At 35.4% G+C, this 17,237-nt stretch overlaps 1 protein-coding gene across 1 annotated transcript in view; it reads left to right on the top strand.

Moving 5' to 3' along the window:
- Nucleotides 1-444: 444 nt before the first annotated feature.
- LOC138395945 (DNA primase large subunit-like) overlaps nucleotides 445-17,237 on the top strand; it is a 76,182-nt gene continuing 59,389 nt past the window's right edge. The window contains exon 1 of the mRNA XM_069489062.1: nucleotides 445-646. Within this exon, the coding sequence (XP_069345163.1) occupies nucleotides 445-646 (202 nt within the window). The remainder of the gene's footprint in view (nucleotides 647-17,237) is intronic.

Here is a 17,237-nt window from a genome sequence, read left to right on the forward strand (position 1 = left end):
TTCCTAGTGGGCTATTTAAAGAGTGTGTTTCATTCAACAAATATTTATTGAGTATCTACTATGTCCTAGGTAGTCTTCTAGATACTAGAGGTATGGTTGTGAACAATATAGACAAAAATATCAATACTCTGGAGTTTACATTCTGGTGAGGGAGAGATAGTAAGCAAGTAAGTGAATTATATGCTATATTAGTTGGTGATAAGTGCTATGAAGAAAATTTTTCAGGGAGATGAAAGGGAATGCTGGGTGCCTGGGTGTGGTTTTAAATAGGGTAGTCAGGGAAGACATAAACAAAAACATGACATTTTAACCACAACTTGAGTTTTATACAAGAGCCCTAGGCTTGGCGTTATTATTTATCATATCTTAGTGGGATATGAATAGTAGGTATCAGTGTTCATCATTTTGCAATGAAGACAACTTGAGACAAGGAAAACTGTCTAAATGTACCCGGAAATAACAGACACTGGATCTCAGAACTCTTCGATATTGTGGTTTGGGTCTATGGAGCATGAGTTGCAATGCAGCCAGATCCATCTAAAAAGTCACGATTCAGAGAGGCCAGCGGAGGCAATGGAAGCACCATTAGAAGTTGAGGCCGATCGATGCCCAGTCCTAAAGCTTGGGCAAATGCAGCACGAATCAGGTGAGAAGCCATGGCTTGGTGGCCTGGGTGTGCACAAGGCCTACACTAAGCTTATTGTATCTCTGCTTTCAGTGAGCAAGGTGGTTTCAGACCCTTCGTTTTGGAGAGATTATGGTTTAAAATGAGGTGCCAAGCTTGGTCTGTGACTTTAAGACTGATTAGGGCTGACTTTCTTGCTCTCAGACCTTTGATCCCTGTCGCCTGTAGGATGAGTAAAGCAAGATTGTCTTAATCATGCCTTGACCCAAGGATCCTGAGATTTAGTCAAGTTCCTAAAGTTTGGGAGAGGAAAAGGTAAAGGATTTCCTACTAAAAATCTCAAAAGATTTCCTGGCTATCATTTATTCCCCACTGGACAGATGCTCCAAAGGAAATGATTGATGTCTACAGTATGATGTATGGGTCTTGAGCTCCATTAATTGTTTTAGCTACTATATGTTTTAATTTGTCTCCACATCTTTGGACCTCAAGGCCTTTCATTTCAACCTTCCATTTCTCCTTTTCCTTTGGATTGGTTGAGACATACTGTCTCTTACATTTCCTCCACTCTCCAGATAGATTCCTATATGCCATCCTCAGCCTCTGAATTTTCACATAAGCCTCAAAAAAGTAAATACTGGCACACACTGAAGTCGTAGCCCTGTGTCTGGCAGATCAACTTTGTCATCTCCATGCAGAAAGTCCAACTTTCTCTCCACCCAGCTGTCTCCTCTGCCCCTTCCTTTGGTAGCCTTTGGTCAGAAGTTCTTTTATGAATAAATTCTTGTTTTCCACTGCCTTTCAAAATGAAAACTATGATGAACATTCATCTCAGATATTCTCCATTGTAATATTAAAAAGTCTGCAAATAAATTGTATTTTATCCTATTAGATTTATTTAGACAGTGCAGTGGAAAACAACATTTGTCAGAATAAGTAAATATTTATGAAATAATACATCACTGTCATTAGCTTAGGTAGTGGTTAAGTCATATTGTTCAGTTATGCATATGTAAGGATAAAGTCAGAATGGTGAAAACTGACATCCCACAGGAAATGTGTAGATTAAAGACATTTTTGTTTAAATATAGTTACTTTGTAATTTAGATAAATGATAATACTGTTAAACTCATTTGAAGATGAGTTGTGCTTTCTACTTTGATGTTTTTAGATTATATTATAGATGTGATGTTTCTTCGTGAACAAAGGAAAAATGTATATTGCTTAATTCTCTTGGATATGACAATTATGCTTTTATTTCTATCTTCAGTTTAACAAATATTTAAAATTGCCCCTTGAAAATCTCTATTATAAAAAAAAAAGTCCAGGACATAGTCATTTTAATTAGTATATTTTAATATAATATTCACTAAATGAGATTAATCTCACTCAAGCTAATTCAAGAAGAGATCATGAAATCTTACCCTTTCTTTTCCAGGAAATGTCCCCTTTTTTTCTGTCTTTAAAGGTAGACCTGGTCCTTCCTTTTTTTTTTTTTTTTCCTGCCAATGTTCCATGTACTTTGGTTGCCCTTTCTCTTACTTTGTGGTGTGCCTGCATTTAACTTACCATGAAAACCTTGAGGCTCCATTACTTGCTTTGAGGTTTGGTATTCTCATTCTTTACTGACATCGTGACTGCAGAAACACTGCAGTGTGGTCCTTAGAGTTTCAAGAGTGTCATCGTACTTAAGACTACTTTTTGTCCTTCATTCTTGCTTCCTTATGCCTTGCAAAGTGTTACCTTGGCCACACATGACTTCAGGCCGTATGTTTCTGCAGTTTCCAAACAGTACCTTACGTAAGGGATTCTCTGTCTCTCACTGTTGTTATCCAATTTATGGACCTTCTAGGAATAGTACGAAATAAATCTATCTTTATTAATGGGCCCTTTATGACAAGCCAACACTTAAACATTATTTTAACACAATTTTATGATGATGATTATCTGCTACGGTTTTATGAATTTTAATTATTAACTTATTGATTGTGCCTCAAGGCCTTTTACATAAAGGATGCAATTTGAATAATGCTGTGATAAAGCCATTTAATCTCTATTTACAACAGTATTATATTTCATTCCACCCAGTAATGATAACTCCTTTCTATGGATAACGTAGCACATACTGTTTACATGTAAATATTGTTTTAAAAGCTCTATTTTGTTAAACTTAGATGTTCACATTCAAGGTCATACATAAAGCTTTATGGTTTTTTAAAAGATAATTTTAATTTACCTGTGGTTTGCATAAATTTATTTTTCTCCAAGAGGAAAGGAGGAAATTGTAGTTTCTCATGGGGGGAGAGAATTCTGAATAATCAAGGGGCAGCTAGAACACTGGGGATGGACTAGATTTAGTTTAAGCCACTTGTTTATCACATAAGGCCCAGACCTGTGTTAACCCTTTCCTGAATACTGTAGCCAGCAGTGACTTTCTCCCTTAATACCTCTTTTAATCCCAACTAGATTTTGTATCTAAATAACAGATACTCTATCTTAAGGTTTTTATATTCTCCCTACCTGCCTCATTGCCTAGGGGAGAATGCTCTGAACTTTGTCTTTCCTTAATAGGTGTATTCGTTGGTTAAAAGTGGACCTATATGTGCCAAGCCATTTTATTTTACGTAAAATGCCTGGCACTCTATGAAATATTCTTATTTAAGCTTCAGGAACTCATTATATGACAGTAGGCATTATTATTATCTGAATTTTGCAAAGAAATATCCTGAATATCATTGAATTTCTTACTAAGTTGAAACTCTGGAATTCATATGATCTTTCTGTCTGTTAGGCCATACCACAAACTATAGAAATGCTTTGATGTTATTGTCTTCATTTAGAAAGATGAAAAATAAAAACAAAATTGAAAGAAAGACATAGACATTGCTGAATCTACTCACGTGCTTTAAGTGGGGCCAGAAAAAGCCCATGATCCTCATTTTTGGAAAGAAATATAATTTTATTGGATAAGAAGAGCTTACATATTCATATTAATTAAACTCTCTATATAAACCAATGTTTTAGGAACTGTGAGTGAAAAAGAATATGCACGAGGTATGACTTCTGACCTCAAAGAACACAGTCTATACTAGAAGGATATAACTTCCATTTCATTACAATACAACTGTTGAATTACCTTCCGATTAATTATAAGCTCTTTGAGGAGCAGAGACCATGTTTTGTAGGGTAACATTTCAAGTAACATGTATTGGATACTTGTAAATTTTTCACAAAACTTAATAAACAAACATGAGTCTCCTGAGTAGGTCAGTTCAACCTGTTTTGGAAGGCAGTGTGGTGGGGAGAATATAGACTTTAGAATCAGACCAGAGCTCAGCTCTTAGGTGTCTAGGTACATTGTCACTGAGTATTACTATTTTGAAAGGAATCCTTTTTCTGAGTAGTAAATCTCAACAGTGGGATTAAACTATTCAGTAAGCTATGCTATAAACAGATGTGCTCTCATCCATGTTTTGTTCTTCCATTTGTAGAGCACAGGTGAGTAGATTTAGCATAATTCATAAGGGCCTTAGGATTTTCAGTTTGCTAAATGAGCATTGGCTTAAATTTACAACCACCAGCTGTGTTAGCCCCTAGCAAGAGAGCCTGTCTTTTGAAACCAAGGCATTGACTTCTCATCTTTAGCTATGAAAGCCCTAGATGGCATCTTCTTCCAAAAGAAGGCTGTTTCATCTACAACGAAAATCTGGTGTTTAGTGTAGCCACCTTCATCAATGATCTTAGCTAGATCTTCTGGATAACTTGTCGCGGCTTCTCCATCACCACTTGCGTCATCTTATGCTTTTATGTTATGGAGACAGCTTCTTTCAATAAGCCTCAGGGACCAACCTGTGCCAGCTTTAGACTTCTCTTCTGCAGCTCCTCACCTCTCTCAGACTTCATAGAAGTGAAGAGAGTTAGGGCCTTGTCTGGATTAGGCTTAAAGGAATATTATTGCTGGTTTGATCTCCTATCCAGAGCACTCAAACTTTCTTCATATCAGCAATAAGCCTGCTTTGTTGTGTTCACTGGAGTAGCATTTTTAATTTCCTTCAAGCACTTTTTCTTTGCATCCACAGTTCGGCTAACTAGCGCAAAAAGCCTAGCTTTCACCTCATCTGTCTTTGGATGTGTCGTCTTCACTAAACTTAAACATTTCTAGCTTTTGATTTAAAGTGAGAGATGGGTGTCTCTTCCTTTCACTTGAACACTTAGGAGCCATTGTAGGGTTACTGGTTATTAATTGTCCTAATTTTAACATTGTGCTTAGGGAATAGGAAGGCCCAAAGAAAGACTAGTGTATGGCTGGTTGGTGGAGGAGTCAGACAAACACATTTATTAAGTTTGCCATCTTATATGGATGTGGTTTGTGACCCGCCCCCCCCATTACAATAGTTAACATCAAAGATCACTGATTATAGATCACCAAAACAGATATAATAATAATGAGAAAGTTTGAAATGTTGGAAGAATTACTGAAATGTGACACAGAGACACGAAATGAGCACCTGCTGTTTGAAAAACGGCAGTGATAGACTTGCTCTATGCAGGTTGCCACACACCTTCAATTTGTGTGAAAGACAGTATCTGCAAAGTGCAGTAAAGGAAACACAATACAATGAGGCATGTGTGCGTTATATTCTTCTTGGATGGTTTAGTGCCCAAGGACACATCTTAGTCTTTTATTTTATATTCATACTCCTTAGGTGATCTCACCTTTTATGGCTTTATACATATCTGTAAGCTGATTAATCTTAATTGTATATTTTTCAGCCTAACCATCTCCTTGAGCCCCAGACCCAGATATCCAAGTGCCTATTTATGATGTACATTCTAGATTATACAAACACAATAATGTTTTTGAGGCATCTCATGCTTAAAGTGTTTAAAACTGAGCGCCTCATCTAGTATCCTGCTTCAAACCAACTCCTTATACAGTCTTTCCCATCTCAGATAATGGCACTTCAACTGTTTCAGTTGCTCAGATCCAAAACCTTGACGTGTGTGGTCTTTGACTCCTTTCTCTCATACCTGTATTGTCATTGTCTTGTCCCTTTTGCCACAATACTGGTCCACACCATCACCATCTCTTGTGTGGATTATTGCCATAGTTTTCTAATTGCTCTTCCAGCTTCTGTCTCAGGGCATTTGATCAGTGTCATTAGACACAGGAAGTAGAAGAGCCACTATTTGGGCCAATATTTTTTCTAAAAGGGGATTTAAAATTCCTTTAAGCCCTAGGACAGAATCTCTAATACCCCCTGGAGTTTTATGCCCCAAATTTTGAAAGAAGTGATCCCCCCCCATGTATGATCAATTGACCATAATATAAGAGCTTTTCCTTATAGCTCCTATAAATGTCTGATTTTGAGTAGAATGACCTCTTGATGGACAGTTGCCCTACATATCCTAAATAATATAGTCTTAAAATATGAGACTATAATGAAGTGCACTCACCACCGAAAGTATACTGAACATAATTTCATCTTTTTAATGATTTAGAATGAACTTCAGGATTTGGAACTGCTTCAGGCTGATCATTAGGAACATCAGTTATCATTGCATAGTAAAGGAAGTGCTGGTTAGTAGACATTTCCAGTTGAGTAAGTGTCAAAAAAGTAGCTTTCTCTCCTCTAAAATTAAAAATAGTTTGTTAAACCTTTCTGGTTATTTTCCCCTCTGAAATTTGGGTCATGAGGTCACCTACTGTTACTATAGTATTTTGTTTCAGACTCACTAGCAACGATGGTTGAGTGGTAGATTTTATATATTGCTTTTGAAAAGGGAAGCTCACTCATTGAATTTTACAAACATTTTATCTGATTTGTATATACCTTATCGTCTTAATTTTATATTTATTTCCCAACCATGTAGACATGAGGCCATTTCTGGTTTAGTGGCAAAGTAAAAGATACTAATGAGAATGTCTTTGGGACATAATTATGTAGATTTAAAGGAATGATGTAGTTTTAATTATGCCCTTTAGCTAGTGTACTTGCATATTAAACTCTGTCATGTCTCCATTTCCCTCTGAAACATTGCTTTTCTCAGGTCTTAAATTACTAATCAGCTCATGGATGTACCTGAAGGTTATGTAAGTTAAGTTGAAGGCTGCCAAAGAATGTGTTTAAACTATTAATCCAAAACATACAGAAGTTTACAGGTAGAAAAAGTGGCCTGCGGGTTTACAGTGGTTTTTGCTGGATTGGTGATGGAGGAAATCTGAGCCTTGTATCTAACTCCTTTCTCTCATACCTGTGCCATCATCGTCTTGCCCCTATTGCCACAATACTGGTCCACACCATCACCTTCTTCTCTCCCCAAATAAACACATCCCTTCATTGAAATATGTTGAAACATGTTATATATTGTTTCCTTTGAGCTATTTTGTTAAAATTCAGGGAACTTGAAGCAAAATATTAATAATAGTAATGTGAAATTATAATTTTCTTTTTTTCCTATTTGCCTTTTTGACTTGTTTACTTTTATTATAGGCTTATAGATTTAGCAGAAAAGTAACTACCTTGAAGCTGTGAAATGATTTATTCACTTTAGGGAAAACATTATAAGGCTACCAGATCCTACTTTGTGTGTGTGGTTTTGTTTTTATTTGTGAGAAGCTACACTAGAGAAAATCCTTGGCAAATGTTAAAAAGAAAGGCTGTGAAAATCTTTTGAAGCTAAATTTCCTCTCAAATATAGTCAAAGTGTAGAATTTATAATAGGAGTCCAGTAAACCTTTAAAGAACCAAATAGTGAATATTTTTGGTTTTGGGCACTGGCTCTCTCTCACTCGCTCGCTCTCTCCCGCCCCACCCCCCAATCTCCTATTTATTGTGTTTCTGGAGAACCCTGACAAGGGTTCACATGACCTAGTCTGGAACATACAGCATCACATGACCTAGTCTGGAACTTGCTTTTAAAAATTCATCTAAAACACAAAGAATAAAAAGGGATAAATGTAGAAAAATACTGATAATTGTTTAGTATGGTGATGGCTATATGAGGATTTGTGCCTGTATACATTTGAAATTTTTCAAAATGTTAAAATTTTAAGAATCTTCTCCACCTGTTTCATAAGCTATTGTGATGATCATCGATAAAAAGCGTATAAAAGTTAGCTAAAGCACCTATGAGGTATTTGATGAATGTCAGTTTAAAAAAATGAACAAAGAAAAAATTTAAGGAATCCATGTTCTAATTTAGGAGTTGGCAAAACACGGCCAGCCCGCAGGCCAAATCCAGACAGCTGCCTTTTTTTGTTGATAACACGGCCATGTCCATTTGTTTATGGTTGTTCTCGTGCTACAACAACAGAGGAAGTGCAACAGAAACCATATCATCCAGAAAGCCAAGAATATTTACTATCTGGCTCTTTAAAGAAAATTTACTGACCCCAATTATAAGTTCTACATTATTATTATTATTATTTGAGAGGAAATTTAGCCTCAAAAGATTTTTGCAGCCTTTCTTTTTAACATTTGCCAAGGATTTTCTCTAGTGTAGCTTCTCACAAATAAAAACAAAACCACACACAAAGTAGGGTCTGGTAGCCTTGTAATGTTTTCCCTAAAGTGAATAAATCATTTCATAGCTTCAAGGTAGTTACTTTTCTGCTAAATGCAAAAGCCTATAATGAAAGTAAACAAGCCAAAAAAAAAGGGAGGTAAAAAAAATTATAATTTCATATTATTATTGTTATTTTGCTTCAAGTTCCCTGAGTTTTAATAAAATAGCTCAAGGGAAACAATATATTACATGTTTCAACACATTACAACCAAGGGATGTTTTTTATTTGGAGAAAGGAGGAGGAGGGAATACATAAGCATACAAGGCTGGAATTTCCTCCATAGCAACCCAGCAAAGAACACTGTATGTAAAGAGATTTATTATGAGGAATTGGCTCATGTGATTATAAAGGCTGAGAAGTCCCACAATCTGCCGTCTGCAAGCTGGAGACTTAGGAAAGCCAGTGATGTAGTTCAATCTGGGTCCAAAGGCCTGAGAACCAGGGGAGCCAGTGGTGTAAATCCCAGTCTGAGAGTGGAACACCAAAGTCTCAGCAGTCAGGCAGAAAGGGTGAATTCTCCACTTTTTATTCTCCCTTCCTTTTATTCTATTCAGGTGCTCAACAGATTGGATGATGCCCATCCACATTGGAGAGGGCAGTTTGCTTTATTGAGCCTACTGACTGAAATATGACTCTCATCTGGAAATACCTGGACACCCAGAAATAATGTTTAACTAAATATCTCCACCCCCCACTGTGTTATCTAGTCAAGTTGACAGATATCAAATTAAACATCACAGAGGCCTATTTACTTCAATATGCACCCCTAGAAAAACATAGACACTTTTCTTTCATAATTATAATACCATTATCTTACCACTTGGCAAAATTAAAAATAAATTTGGGTAACATGTCATACCCAGGCCATGTTCCGATTTCCCCAATTGCCTAACAAATGTTTTGTTTTTGTTTTTACATGAGGCCACATGTTGCATTTTGCTATTGTGTCATAAATCTCTTAATAATAATGCCTTACTCACCTCCCCTTTTTTGTTTTTGTTTATTCAGCCCATTAACTTCTTGAAGAAATGAGCCAGTTTTATAAAATGTTTCACATTCTGGATTTATTTGTTTGCTTTCTTGTGTCATTTAATTTGTTACTGTATATCCCAGTTTTCCTGTAAATGGCTCTAAAGACTTATGTAGATTCAGGTTCAACCTCTTTGGCAAGAATCCTTCATAAGTGGCACTTTGTTTTGGACATTATGTCCCATCAGGAGGCATATTGGGTAGCAGGAGCCTGAACCCTCCTTTGTAAAGTTCCTCATCAGCTTTCCCTCTAATAGTTTATCCACTGAATGATCTTTCTTAAATCATTTATTTTCATTTATAAATTTATTAGCTGGAATTCTTCTGTAAAGCACATTCCCTAATCATCTTGAGTGTTTGGTTTCCCCAGAAATGTATTTAATAAAGGAAGCAGTATTTTTGAATCTCATTTTATAGATTGGGATTGAGTCTCAAAAAGGTTAAATGAATTATAAACCCTGTACCTTCTATAACTCAAAAGCAAACCCCAGTTTTTGATACCAGTTCTCATTATCTCATATGCAGTGCCAAGGGGAGTCAGTGAATTGACATCCTAACAAGTTGCTCTTTGTTGTTATATGGCTTTGTAAGTTAAAGGATGAGAAATAGGATGATTTAGGAAAAGCCCCTTTCCTTTCTGTTTTGTTTTCACACTAAATTCAGGAAAGAGTAGTTTTTATTGGATGAACTATAGAGATGGTTTTTCAGAGCAATTAAGTGCTTGGAAATCAAATTGCTTGGATTCAAATTCCTGCCTTACCACTTGTGACCTGACTTTTGGCAAGTTACTTAACCTTTCCATGCTCCAGTTTCCTCATCTGAGACACGAGGATTTTAATAGTATTTATCTTAATGGGTTGTTGTGAGGATTAAATGAAGTTAATATAAAGAAGGTGCTTAGAACAGTGTCTTGCATATAATAAATACTCAATGCCATTTAGCTTTTCAGAAATAAAATTCTACCAGTTATCCAGACCAAACATTAGAAATACTGTAGTAATTGTGAACTTGTGGATATTGGTTGAAAAGATGTATGAAATTTGAATGTTTGTAGTTTAGATGTTTTATGTTTGAATTTCTTGATGGTTTGATTTATGATTTTTCAACTTTATACATGTATATATGTGATGTGAAATCATTCTGTTTTTCACTTTCCCTACAGTATTCAATAACTTAATGAGATATTCAACACTTTATTATAAGATAGGCTTTGTGTGAGGTGATTTTGCCCAACTGTAGCCTAATGTAAGTGTTCTGAGCATGTTTAAGGTAGTCTAGGCTAAGCTATGATGTTTGGTAGGTTAGGTGTATGAAATGTATTTTCGACTTAGGGTAGTTTCAACTTATGAAGGGTTTATCGGCACATAGCCCCATCATAAATCGAGGAGCATCTGTACTTCTCTTTGGAGTCCTAAAGCTTTGCCCTAAGTGCAGTAGGAAAAGCTGTTAATTGTATTGTCAGATATTCAACAGGACATGAAATACTTTGTTGTGTAGTGTGTGAGAAAACAAAATGCCCTCTGCCTTTTTTCCCAGTCTTCAGTTACCTACTTGCTAGAATGATAGATGGTATCATTTCATTTAAATTGTGTTTATAATCATATCTTAGGCATATTTGGGGAGATCTTTTTATACATATATTTTAAAAGATTGTTTTAGGAGGGCATTTTTCATCATTTATAAAGCAAGGGGAATCATATTTTTCCAGATGTACTCCAGAAGTCTGCCTATAACTATCATTTTGCATTATTTTTTCATGGCTAGTGCCTTAAGATACGATCAAAGGTATGTGTATGCATTTAGTTTGATCATAGACTGTTCCTATTTGTTCATAGGCATTTCTTAGGCTTTTCACTATATATTTCCTGAGTTGTCAAAAAGTGTCTGACTTTTTGAGTGTGGCTCAAAAAGTATCTTTTGAGCCATATTCCAAAGGATAGTTGTATTGTAAGTATATGGATTATATCATTTAAAATTTTTCTGAGTATTTGAAAGTGCTGTGTATTTGGCCATGTGAATCAGAATGGATGTACTTAGTCCAGTTTTCTAGGTAGGCAAGTTATATGGGTGTGTAACCAATAATTCAATTTCTTACGATATGACCTAAATGCAGTGAGTAACTTGGTTTTGATTCTAACTATTCTTTTATTGGGTCTTTTCCTCTCATTATTTATGTGAGGTTATATCACCTGACCCAAGGTAGGAAGAGATACCGTGTACAGAACTGCAGGTTTGCAGGCCTATGTATAAATATTTTATGGAAAAACAAAAAACTGTTAATTCCCTATTTATTCTTTGAACTGACTTTTCAGTATTATTTATTCACTACACACCCCAATATTTTTGTATTTGAGAATGAAACACCATTGTAGAAAGTTCAGATAGAATAAAATTAGGAGCAATAAACACAGCTTTTCCATTTTAACAGTTTTGATTGTCAAATAAAGGAAAATGTATAGAGAATTCTATTTTTATAAAAATATTAAGCGAATAATAAAATGGTAAGTAACTGTGATTAAATGTGAAGGTCCGAGAGATACTAAACTCTGCAAGGAGTGTGCTGTCCAGGTAGTTTGCTACTAATATCCTTTCAACTATACTGGCAAAGCCTGAATGTTGGAAAGAGCACTGGATGTAGAGGCTGAAGGCCACAGGCCAGACCCTTGTATCCACCTTGGAAGCTCTGAAAAGCTATTTGCCTTTTGGGGCCTCTGTTTTCTCCTCAACAACAGGAAGAGTATAATACCTGCTTTTTTGTGAGGATCAAGAATTAATTATGTTTCCTGGAAGCGGAAATTCTTTCTACAGTACAGATTGCTATTGCACCAAAGTTAGGATGAGTTGTATTGGTTATGAGGGAGTACAGTGATGATTGGGTCTATTAAGATTTGACTTTGTTCATTTTCTGATCTTGGTCAAGATATTTACCTTCACCAAGGTCTGTCTTGTGCCCTCGTTTGTGTTAATATGTAGCAATAATCATCTCTTTTGTGTGGGTTCTTGTGAGGAACAGGGATATGATGTCTGTCGGGTGCCTAGCACACTGTCCAGCACATACAGGCACTCTATGCATGGCAGCTGTTATTTACTTTTAAAAAGTTATTATTAGTTAGCAAATACTCATTTTGTGCATATTAATGTAAAAGAAAGTGAATGAACCCTTTTGGTAGGAGGAGAAAGTTATAAATATTAACAATATGTGGCATTTGTGGATAGTATCATCTTCTAATAATTTTTTTAAGGTAATGGGATTAGTTTTAAAAAAAATCAGTGTTGCAAAATTAAGTAAACAATGTTTTGTTTTTTGTTTTTTGGTTTTTTTTGAGACAGAGTCTTGCTTTGTTGCCTGGGCTAGAGTGAGTGCCGTGGCGTCAGCCTAGCTCACAGCAACCTCAAACTCCTGGGCTTTAAGCGATCCTACTGCCTCAGCCTCCCGAGTAGCTCGACTACAGGCATGCGCCACCATGAACGGCTAATAAATTTTCTATATATATTTTAGTTGCCCAGATAATTTCTTTCTATTTTTTTTTTTTTTTTTTTAGTAGAGATGGGGTCTCGCTCTTGCTCAGGCTGGTCTCGAACTCCTGACCTTGAGCGATCCACCCGCCTCAGCCTCCCAGAGTGCTAGGATTACAGGCGTGAGCCACCGCGCCCGGCCAACAATGTTGATTTTTCTTGAAACCAAAACATTGATAACTACAATAAGTAAGGAAGTTCTAAGCCTAGATTTCATTTATACTTAGGATCTTTCCTTTTTCCCTGAATGCTTTCATCTACTATATTCATTACTCAAACTTTTTTGAAAATAGATTTTGAACATAAAGTTGTAGAAGTAAAATTATAATTGAATGAGAAAAACATTGAAGTTTATATTCTGCCTGTGAATTCGAAGGTGAATTTATCAACCTTCAGTTTTTATTTCAGTTCTCACTCCTTACTTTGGTTAACTTTATTAGTTATTTTTGCCCATTATTTTCTTGTGAATGTGGAAATGAATTGTGTGTGCATAAGAAACCATCTTTTTACTTCATTAACTCATTATGGCAGCTGCTGAGCCATGGCAACATCTTTAAGAAAGGTAATAGAAACACTTGTCTAAGAAAATGTTAGGAATCGAAGTTAACTGATATAAAAGAGGTGTGAATAAGCCTTTCTAAAATTGTGCTGTTTTATATAGGTTTATAATAAAAGCCAAATGCCTTTGTTTTAACTTTTTGGTTTCATGCTTTGTCAGTGTCATAGAACAGGAAATGATTTTTTCTTTCTTTTGTGATCACCTAATTAGCAAATGTTTTAATTTCCTTTTAGAATTCATGAACTTGATCTTATTTTCCCACTCACTGTCAATAATCTTAGCTATCCCAATTCTCTAAATTCTGCTGGCTTTCTCTTAGAAAAACAATGCTGTTTATAGATACTAACATTAAGATAATTTTTCTGATTGTAAGGGTGTAAAATACTTAGGTACTTAACATTGAAAAGATAGATCTTTTTCTGGGGATTCTAATGAAAAAGTATTACATGGCTTTCCAGGATGTCCTGCATAAACTATAAAGGTTCTTGTCAGCCGAGTTCCTGTAAAACTGCAGTTCTATTAGGGGGAAAATAAACTATGACATTCAACATATTTTCAAGAATTAAATTAATTGCATGATTAGAATTAAAGCATTGAGATTTTTGTTTGAAAGAAGAAAATGTCGGCCGGGCGCGGTGGCTCACGCCTGTAATCCTAGCACTCTGGGAGGCCGAGGTGGGCGGATCGTTTGAGCTCAGCAGTTCGAGACCAGCCTAAGCAAGAGCGACACCCCGTCTCTACTAAAAATAGAAAGAAATTATCTGGACAGCTAAAAATATATATAGAAAAAAAAAATTAGTCGGGCATGGTGGCGCATGCCTGTAGTCCCAGCTACTCGGGAGGCTGAGGCAGGAGGATCCCTTGAGCTCAGGAGTTTGAGGTTGCTGTGAGCTAGGCTGATGCCATGGCACTCACTCTAGCCTGGGCAACAGAGTGAGACTCTGTCTCAAAAAAAAAAAAAAAAAAGAAGAAGAAGAAAATGTCTTGTCCTTTGTGATAATTAAGAGCTAAATGTGCCACCATGACTGTATTTCATATTCTATAATTCACAGTAACTACTTATTACACTCTCAGAATGTCAAATCTCATCACAGTTTTTGCAGAATGTTGTGAAATGTTGTAGGTGTTTCTGTTAGCAAAATTGATTTAACTTTTTATTTACACAAAATAGATCCAATCTTAGAACAAAACATAACTTTTGGTATATTCACACTGTAAACAATGTATGTACGTTTCGGATAGAATAGTATGATCTAGAAAAAAATAAGTGACTATGATGTCTATTTTTTAATCTGGGAAAATAGGAGGAACAATCATACTTTGAGAATATTGTTAGGTGCTAGTTAAATTTTATATTTGTAAAACACTAATTTGATTAAAAAATAACATTTCAGAGCAGGTGCTTTAGTTACTGAGACCTGAATTCAGATCTCAGTTTCACCAGCAACTGGCTGTGCAGCCTCCATTAAGCAAGTTGCTTTATTTCTCCGAGCCTTAGTTCTCCAACCTGTAAAATGGGACTGAGGCTGTTTTTATAGTTATTAGGACTTAAGCAAAACAAAAAAATGTAAAGCAGTAATAATATATGTAAAACAGTGCCTAGAACAGAGTGAGCACTCAATAAATACCTGTTATTATGGTGAGAAAATAACTTTTCTTTTTTCCAGACAGTAAACCATAAATTTTGAATTGTGAATTCAAGGTTATTTGCTTAATTTGAATTTTAGAATTTCTGTTTCATGACTGATGAGAAGGTAAATTTCTATTGGTCACCAGTTTTTAGTGAGAGACTTTAGAAAAATGTGTAAAGTTTCTTACTCTTCAAGTTGTAAGCTAAGGAGCTTTTTTTTATTGAAGTTACCATCAAATTGGTGTCATTCCTGTAATCATTTTGCCCTCAAGATATGCACATTGATAATTTACACATAGAATTTTATTGGAAAAGAAAATCTATTTGATTTACATAATGATAAAGCAATAAGGAATGCCTATGTTTCTGTACTTTCCTTGTATTAAGGTATCAAAAACCCATATCAAAAATACATGAAAAACATTTTTCTCATCTTTTCTTTCTTTCAATCATTTCCCTTTAGAACACCTGTCATTTCTGTCAAAAGATTTTGCATAAACTTAGAATTTTATGGCATTATTATTTTGAGTTTTAAGATGGCAAAATTAGAAATGACATATCTTCTTTAAATTATTATCAAAGCAAAGTTCCTACATATCAATAAGGTAATGAATAAGAATTATGTATTTTCCTCATGATCTCCCTACCCTGCTTGTTATTAGAATGAAAACAGAATTGAATGTGTTCTCTTCTTATGTAAGTAACACGATGGAAGTCAGGCTCACAAAAACAAAAATTGTTTTTGAGGGTTCCAGCAAATTAGATTATTAACTAGGTTTATAATCTCTAGTATAGACTTCAATTCATAAACCCCATCTCCTTAGTGGCTGAGAGAAAATGGGCAGTGCACACGAACTCTTTCAGTCATCCAAATGAAGCTGTCTTGATTTGTACAGAATCTGTGAGAAGGGCCCCAACTCAACTCCTGGTCCTGCCTCTATGTCAATTCCTGTATGTGTTAAATTCTTACCACCTTGCTTTGTGTTTTTTGAAATATTTCTATTCGTTTTATCATTCATGAATATTTTGCATCTCTAGAATTTTAAAATCTTGATTTTTTTAAGTCATGCCTTTTATTTCTTGCCTCCTTCCTCCAGTGTCCAATATAGTACTCCACAGTCTATTTCTTTAAGGAAAAAAAGTTTAATTAATGAACAAGATGCTGTCAGTGAAGTCTAGCAAAAAAAGAAAAGAAAAAAGAGATAGATTAAAGCTCCTTTTTATTTTGCTTTGTTCAATCCCCAGTTGAATGGAATAGTGTTGAGCAGCAGCCAAAACCATGGAATTTGACATTACTTGTTTCAATATTGAATGAAGGCTCAGCTGAGAGAGATGAGTTTTAGTGCATTTTTTTTTCCCCTTAGTGGAATTAAGGTGACTTTCCTTTGCACATTGTGTCACCTCAATTTAAGAGCTAAACAGCTTGTGCTTGTTGGTCGGTTAGCTTAATTTGGCAGGTTTGCGGGACATGATGTTTTCATAACAGAAGGGAAGAGTAGATAATGATCCTCTGAACCTTTAAGGAACTGAGATTTAACAGTTCATTATACATTTATATGCAATTTTGTGTGCATACCTGTGGAATTTAATTTATAAATTTTGAAGATCCTCACTATCCAGGATAGTGGGCATAAGGCAGAGAGATTTAAGGGAATAAGAAATGTCTCTGCCATCACTGTCTGAGTTGGGTTTAATATAGCTAAGGAAGAACAGCCTAAACCATGTGAGGGGTACATTCATCGTTTACACAAGTCAGAGCAGCAAATTTTGTGAAATGGGAATTGCTTGGTATTATAAAACAAAACTTCTCTCAGCCTTTTTACAAATCATGTAATGTTGTAGCTGCTCGGTGAAAGGGCTGTCATTATCTACCACTGCTTAAGTTTCAAAAGTTATATTGTGCTTTTATTTCTTTAGAAATGAGTGTATCAACTTGATGTGGGATTATTAGTATTCAGCTACTTACTCTTTAAAGGCACACATCAAAATATTATTATTCCTGTAATTTTATGTGTGTTGTTTTTCTCATTATTGTCTGCTATACAGGACATCGGAGGCAGCTTTTGAATTTTAAAGAAAATAAATCTATATATGAAGTGGCTAGTAGACTTGTGATCCTAGAAGTTACCATATCTGAGTGCCATGCTTAGATCTGCATAGCTGTCCCTAGCTTTCTTTTTTTGTTGCTATCTTTCTGTTTAAATGATTAAGTTTGAATTAATATATACTAAGAGGTCTTACATCAGGAACAGCTTTTTTTTTGTAAAACAACAGAAAATCATTTCTAGCAAATGCTCAATTTATAAGA

This window comes from Eulemur rufifrons, chromosome 15 (genome assembly GCF_041146395.1).
Source record: "Eulemur rufifrons isolate Redbay chromosome 15, OSU_ERuf_1, whole genome shotgun sequence".
NCBI classification, from domain to species: Eukaryota; Metazoa; Chordata; class Mammalia; order Primates; family Lemuridae; genus Eulemur; species Eulemur rufifrons.